This window comes from Rhinolophus hipposideros (genome assembly GCF_964194185.1).
Source record: "Rhinolophus hipposideros genome assembly, chromosome: 18".
Taxonomy (NCBI): Eukaryota; Metazoa; Chordata; class Mammalia; order Chiroptera; family Rhinolophidae; genus Rhinolophus; species Rhinolophus hipposideros.
Genome location: NC_138064.1, coordinates 12895515 through 12903174, shown reverse-complemented (window position 1 = coordinate 12903174; position 7660 = coordinate 12895515). Strand labels below are relative to the sequence as shown.

The following is a 7660-nucleotide window of genomic DNA, read 5'->3' as shown; positions in this document are numbered from 1 at the left end:
TTAGGGTCATCTCATTGTTTGTAGGCATAAAGTCATGCGACCACGGAAAGGAAGATTTAAAACAAAAAAAAAAACACTTTGAAAGAGGACAGAAAGACTTCATGCTTATGTTTCATTTTCATTGATGAAAACTGCTGTAGAAAACCGCGGTATATCATTATGAAAGTGTATAAAATATTGGCAACCCCAACAATAACACATCTCTATTAGTACGTGGGTTTATTGACGTAACTGAACAACAATGTATAACATTTATTCATTTCCCACTGAAAGGCTTTTTTCAGTGAAACTGTTTTTACATAGATGCAGGCATTAAGCATTTTCAGTGATGATCCGCAGTAAAAAGGGGGAATCCTGGGAAGAACCAGAGGTCTTTTCCAGCCTTTCAATGGGACTCAATATTACACTTTTTGTGTAAAAGAAACCACTGAGAGATGCAACCGCTCTATGAATGAAGAAAAGCTAAGAACAGGAAAGGTGCAAGATAGTCCAAAGGTTGCAAATAAGAACAAACAACCACCTCTCCCACGTACCAATAAGCTTGGAATCTGAAACAAGCTCTGGCAGCAAACTAAGAATGACAGTCTATTTCCTGTGGTTGATTAAGTTTTGACCCCACAGATGAGACTGCCAGAAAAGCAGCTGTACTTTAAGTGGTCTGGACATTTATTCATCTGAACATAAACAAAGATCAGCTCATTTAGATCCTCAAGTTCCTACTCAGCTGTCGGGACAAGGGCAGGCCTGGTTCAATGGAGGCCAAACAAAAAAGGAGTAGATTGGGGGTGAAGGACCCCTGGACTGTGATAGATTCCCTGAGTCATCAGGACCCTCAGGGGCTTAAGGCCCTAAACAGAAGATTACTGTTCGCCTTAGCACCATTGAAGTGGCCTCCACGGCACCCTACTCTGCCAATGGATTCACAACCACGGGCAATATAACTATGTACACCCTCGTAGTGACTACATTTTTAGACCACACACAAAATTATTCATGTAAACCAAGGCACTACATTTAGTGATAAACATGAACTTCATAAATATGAGGGAACGAAAGTATCTCAAATAGTTGAAAACAACAGAGCAAATAAAGGAGCCTAACCCTAAGTTTAAAACAAAAACATTTAAAAGAAATACTGCAGCTATTAACTAAAAGATACAATTTAATAACACGGTAAAACAATGGGTAGTGGAAGGATTAATTTGCAAACTATAGAATTATTTCACAGTGAGGTTTAAGTACTCATAACAATCTTCTGGTTTTAGTAGAAACAGATAACCACTGATGTACATTTTTTCACATTTATCCCCCCAGTAATTTCTTCCCTTCTACCAGTTCATATAGATTAAGACATTAATGTGCTCAAACATCACACTATCGGTTGACAATCACCTCTTGCTCCCCATTAGGAAATTACCTTTATCACTTAACTGTGCGACTAGAGGGAAAGAGGGCACAGTCACTGAGTGTCACTGACAAAAACATGAGAAGTACCACATCCTATTTATTCTAATCTGAACACATTGTCAGAGATGTGGTAGGCAAACGAGACCACAGGTGTTCCCTATGGGGTCATCATTCACATACACATTACATTCTTTCATCAAATCTGGCATTGAAATATCCTTTAACATATACAGGTTTAAAAAAATAAAATTAAAAAGCCACAGGAGCAACCCTGACGGAGAAGTCTTGCAGGCAGCCTTCTCCAGAGAAAGTATGTAATCTTTAGTTAACCCCAAGGTCAGCAAACGTTCTTGTGGTGTTAATGTTAAAAAGAAAATAGTTGAACTCCCAGCTCAACTAAAAGAGTCCTGGAGTTTATTGACCAGTTTGTTAAATGTCTGAGCTCTTCACATTGTTGAAAAAAAAAAAAGAAAAATAGCGTCTCTAATTATTTAAACATTAAATTATCCTGAATGTTCTATTAACCACCATTAAAGAGTTCCTTGGCAAGTGTTTGACTTTCCCACCTGTTTAAATCATCCTTCTTGGCAGAGACCACCATACCAGTGGAGTCACTTGTCAAACGTCCTTTGTAATGGTAATAAATTCCTTTTTCCTTAAGTAGGACCAAAACTCCTCTGTTGGACACTGAACAAATAAAAAAGTAGGCATCCAAATCTTTTTCTGTTCATGTTGGGAGAACAAGCACCCTTTTCTACCCCAAAAGGGGCCAGGCTATTGCATTGCAATACCACAATACCAGAAAGCCAAGGTCTCCACATAAAAAAGGCCTCCCACCTCTGGACCCCATCATCCATGTGTCCCCTATTCTTGGCCTTGACGACCAAGTACCATCCATTTACTTCATGCGTGAGTACTGGGATTTGGGGGGTGGCGCCGAATTGACTGTCTGTTCCCTTTGGCCCCTCTGGCGAATGCACAAAAGGGGGAAAGGAGAAGACGTGATAAAATGAGACCTTCCCCTGCGGTGGGTTGAGGCGCCCACCAGACAGGTAGCTCCTCAAGGCCAATGAATGGTCTCACAGCCCCGGAGGCCCTGGATCTAGTCCGCGAATCGCTGCAGGAGATGGTCCTCCCGCCTCAGGCTGCCTCCCGCGCCCCCGCCCCCGCTGTCCATGAAGCGGTCGCAGGGGAACTCGATGAGGTCCGCCTCGCTGAGCGCGCACACGGTGGTTCGCGGCCGGTGCGACTGGAATCCAGAGAAGTCTGCAGACACGCCGGTGCCCATGGAGCGCAGCGGCCGTCGCGTGGAGTACATGTGGCGGACGTGCACAGGAGCCCCGCCCTTTCGCCTGGCCCGCAGCTTCTTCCGCAGCCAGCGTGACGCCCAGGCAGCCAAGGCCAGGAGCACTAGCAGCGCATTCACCGCCAGCAGGGCCAAGGTCAGCAGCTGGTAGTCGACGCTGCTCCGGCCCCCAGGCTCGGGCAGGGTGACCAGCCCTGCGCAGTGGTCGCGGGGGGCCACCGGGCAGACGCGGCCCCCAAGCACGCTCTCCACGCACACCAGGTAGGGGGTGTCCCCGCGCAGCTCGCGCAGCGTGGCCGAGTCGCTGCGCTCCGGCAGGTAGACGAAGCGGTGGAATTTGGGCTGCTGGCCAAAGCGATCGAAGAGCAGGCGGAAGCGCGCGCCGCCCAGCGGCCGGGGGCTGCGGTGTTCCCGCACGGCCCAGCGTACCGAGGCGCTGTCGGCGCCCACCGCCTCTACCGTTAGGTTGCACAGAATGAACTTGTTGAAGTCGCACGGATCGGACACTAGCGGCGGCAGGCCGACCCCGCCGTGGGGCTGAGCGGCGCCCTCTTGCTGCTGAGCGGCTAGGAGCTGCTTCGCCGCACGCTGCCAGGGGTCGCCGGCAGGCAGTGGCGCAGAGTTGGGCGCAGCCGTCGGGGTGGGCTCCGCAGGCTCAGGATCAACCAGAGTCGGACGTCCCAACTCGGCCTTCTCGAGCAGGTCCAGGGGCTGTGGAGCCCACTCCGCGGCAGCAGCGGCGGAGGGGCCCGGCTGCTGGAGACCTGGGCCCCGTCTGCTCAGCCTCAGGGCGCTGCGGTTGCTCAAGAGCTCCCTGGCTGACCCATCCCAGGCCACCCCGGGCAGTAATCGCCCCCGCTGCTGGGGCTGCGGCTGTGGCGGCAGCTCCTCTGCGAGGCCACCTGTAGAGGGCGGCATCTCCTCCCCGGTGGCGGTGGGTAAGGGCGACCGCTTGCCATCCGCTGTCGGGGAAAGCGACGGCGAGAGATCTGCACAAGTCCCATTCTGCAGTTGCTGGTCGTCCAGGTAATCCAAGTACTTCCCCCTCAGGGCCGGGGGGTGGCGACACTGCACAAAGACCGTGAGAAGCCGGCCTTGCGAGTGCCAGTCGCCCATCCACCGCTTCAGGCCCCGTAGCCGGCAGTCGCACGTCCAGCCGTTGCCATCTAGGTCCAGGCGGTAGAGGGCCGGGCTGGCAGCGAAGATGTCCCCGGAGAGTGCGCTGAGTGCGTTGTCGCGTAGGCTGAGCTCGCGCAGCCGGCCCAGGTGGCCAAAGATAGTGGGGTGCAGAGCGGACAGCTCGTTGCCGCTCAGGTCCAGTGCCTCCAGGCTGTGCAGAGGCTCCAGCAGAGCCACGGGCAGTTGGCTCAGCCGGTTGCCCTCCAGGCGCAACTCACGCAGGGCCTCCAACCCCCAAAAGGCCTCCGGCGCGAGGTGCGTGAGCTGGTTGCCTCTAAGGGAGAGGAGGCCGAGGCGTGGCAGGTGCTGGAAGACTCGCGGCCCGAGGTGCTGCAGGCTGTTAGCCGAGAGGATGAGGGTGGAAAGTGAGCGCAGCGGTGCGAAGGTGGCCGCGTGGCGTAAGGAGGGCTGCAGCTCGTTGGCAGAGAGGTTGAGGAAGCGCAGTTTGCCCAGCTGGGCGAAGACGTTCTTGCTCAGAAAGCGGATCCGGTTGGACTCCAGATGTAGGTAGAGCAAGTTGCCCAAGGGAGCGAAGACCGCGTCCGGCAGGGCCCCCAGGGCGTTTCCATCCAGCCGCAGCTTGACCAGACTCTCCAGGCCCTCGAAGGAGCCGCGACTCAGGCGGCCGATCTCGTTCCCGTTGGCGTAGAGGATACGCAGCTTGCGCAGTGGGGCCAGCGTGCCTGGGGCGAGCGCCTGCAGGAGGTTGTTCCCGAGGTAGAGCTCCTCCAGTCGCGAGAGTTTCTCGAAGGTCTTGGGGTGCAGAGAGCGGATCTGGTTGTACTGCAGGTCCAGCCGTCTGAGCTGTCCCAGGCGGTGGAAGTCGAAGGCCGTGATGTTGGTTATAAAGTTGCCGCCAAGGCTGTAGGTGAGCACGTCCTGGGGGCTCGGCAGCGAGCTGGTCTTGGGCACGGCGCGGAGCCCCCTGTTGGTGCACAGGAGGTGCTGGGGGTGCTGGCAATCGCAGCGCTCCGGGCACACGGGCTCGGCCCGCGGTGGAAGTGCGAGGCAGCCGCACAGCACAAGCAGGAAGCGCACGGCGCGGGCAGCCTCCATCGCCGCCCGCCCAGCGTGCAGCGGCCGGATCGTCCTCTTGGCCCTCCGGCTCTGTGTCTCTTCTGCATTCCCCTTGGCCTGGCCAGAGTCGCTAAATGGCCTCTTTCGGACTCCGCTCCGCGGTCCAGCCCCTCCTCCGCCCTTTGTCCGGTGGCTGGCCCGGGTCTCTGCAGGCGGGCTTCGCTCAGCCAAGTCAGGCGGCGCAGGGCGCTGCGCGAGCTACGGGTGCTACTTGTTGCATTTCTGCAGAAAAATGTTTCTCCGGGTGCGCGTCGTTGGGTGGAGGGGGGGAGCAAGAACTGAGGTTTTTGTTTGCAGCTCTAGTCCGGAGAGCTGGATTCCCTGGCACGGATTCTCCCCGCCGAGTGGATTCCCCAGCTGCAGGCGGGAGCCCTTCCAAGAGCTGCTCGGGGCGCGGCTTGGCTGCTGCGCCGCGGCGGCTCAGCCCCCGCAGCCCGCGCCTCCTCGCTCTGGGTCGGGGACTGGGAGTGCGGTCTCCCTGGAACAGCCGGGGGAGGAGCCGCGGTGCGCAGGCTGCGTCCGGAAGGGACCCAAGTCGGCGAGTGGCGAGGAAACCGGGCGGAAATTCGTTCTTCCCACACTCTGCCCCCCGGGGATGCAGGCGAGGAAAGAGGAGACGGCGGAGGGAGGATAGACCCCGGCAGGGGGAGGAGGCTCCGCGTCTGGTCAGCCCGAGTCCGGGACGCCAAGTGAGAAAAGTAGGGATTAAAACCAGCTGTACGAGGCGGACACGCTGGGCTGGGGGCGGGGGTGGATTACCGGTCGAGCAAACGGGATTTGCAGACAGAGACCTTTTTATTTTAGACGAGTACACCAATCTCTTCGGATCAGTAGGAGCGCGGCTTGTTTTACTGGTTTTTAAGTCACTTGCTCTTCCAGGTACCACCCTGCGGGACGTTTGGGCAGCACGGAGTCCGCCAGCATTCTACAGAAGTTTGGGGGAGCACAGTTTGTCTGCAAAGAGCTGTTGGCGGGCTACTGTCAGCAGAGGCCAGGTCAACCCATTCTAAGTGTGGCGTGTTTGGGTTTTTGACGTCGATGGTAGCGGAGGAGAGGCACCGCCCCCTTTAGGGATCTGAACTGAGTTATTTGCTTGGCTCTGCTTTAGGCTAGAGCGTGGAGAAAGCTCAGAACTGGTTCTACCACCGTGAAAGTGCCTCTGTCAGATTTTGGTGATTTAGTCTCATTAATTCCCCTCCAGTCTTACAGCCCTGCACGTGTGCATATATATAAAATTACCTTACTAGACCCTCTGGTAACTGCTCCCTGCGGGGGTAGCTGGGGGTGGGGGTGGGTGCTCCCCTTTATGTCTGGGCTTGCAGTGATCTTCAGATTATTTAGGCCCAAAAGTTCTCAGGCCTAGCTTAGTTGGGGAAGGCTTATCATTTATTATCAATAGAGAATGGAGCATTTATCAATTGCTCCTTTGAGGGCAGCCCCTGCTGAGAATGAGAATGGGCAAGAAAGAGCTGTTAATTACCATTTGTTCATGCAAACTATCTTGCTAAAAATAAAGGCCCCCTTCTGCCCATCCCACCCCAAAGTGTTCAGAAAATGTAATTTTAAGGACCTATTCTGTGGAAAATTAAAGGAAAGAGACGTATCTTCCCCTCAAGAAGCTGACGATCTGGAGTACATTTACGTGGTTTTCGTATGTAGCCCCAATGGTCTCCATGACTGTAACGCTACACGTTCAGACGTGTGATTTGTTTTCAGACCATCTCTCTCTTCCAGGAGTTCAAGTGGTATTTTGTTTTAATCTAGCAGTACTTAGATCCTCTGGTAATAAAAACGTAGAGCTGTAAAAGCAACCCCCAAACTGCATTAGCTCTATATTGCTGCTAGTTATCAGGCAAGAAGCATCTAGTGAGAAGTTGGCATGTGCCAAGCCTCAGGATGAACACGGGAATGCTGTGCCAGGCCTCAGGGACAACAGCTTCATAGGGAGACTGGTGGGCAAGGAGCAGTGCGGGCGGGTGGTAAGAGCTGTGCAGTGTGGCTGTGGGAGCCCTGAGGACGGGAATTCCGCCTGAGAGCAGAGGAAGGCTTCCAGCATCAGGAAGTACTATTACCTGGATGCAGGTAAGAAGGGTGCTCCGGGGAAGTGTGGGGACACATGCAAGAGAGTGATTTAGGAACCGCCAGAACTTCTATCTGAATCTTTGTTGATGAGATTTTTTGACATCTGTATTTTTTGATAGTATCACACAACCCTTGCTCATACAATGACTTCCAAATAAATATTCTTTATTCCCCTTTAAGATGTCCAGCAGGCAGTTGACCTCATCATACCCACACTGCAACATCAAGAGCTATCTCTGCCTAAATAAACCAGGTGCTATACAAAGAAAATGTTATCTGTCTAGTTCTTGCCTTCTAGAACCTTGGAATCTGCGGTGGTCTGTGTGGGACATGTGTTGCTAGAACATCCAGACCCAGGTGTTCACTTAGGTAAAGCAGACTGTATATATTTTGTATAGATACGTACATACAGCATCATTCTTAGAATAGGGCAACCTGGGTCCCTATCCTGAGCCCTGTAACTTAGAGGATCATGTTTCAGTCCTCCTCTGGTTATGTCAGCCCCCACAAGAGCAGGGTTTGGGGCTTCCAAAGGGATGTGCCCACACAGAGCCCATACCCCCAATCCTGCTCAGGGTTCCTGGGACCCTGGAATTCCTGACTCAACTG

The 7660-nt window shown here is 53.8% G+C and overlaps 1 protein-coding gene across 1 annotated transcript; it reads right to left on the bottom strand.

Annotated features, from left to right (window-relative positions):
* Positions 1 to 200: 200 nt before the first annotated feature.
* On the bottom strand, positions 201 to 5351 carry TRIL (TLR4 interactor with leucine rich repeats). Its single transcript, XM_081080318.1, has one exon. The coding sequence runs from the start codon at positions 4946 to 4948 to the stop codon at positions 2510 to 2512; it is 2439 nt and encodes an 812-aa protein (XP_080936444.1). The 5' UTR covers positions 4949 to 5351; the 3' UTR covers positions 201 to 2509.
* Positions 5352 to 7660: the final 2309 nt, after the last annotated feature.

Excerpts from the sequence above, each read along its gene's own strand:
- TRIL (XM_081080318.1), bottom strand. The coding sequence starts at position 4,948 with ATGGAGGCTGCCCGCGCCGTGCGCTTCCTGCTTGTGCTGTGCGGCTGC.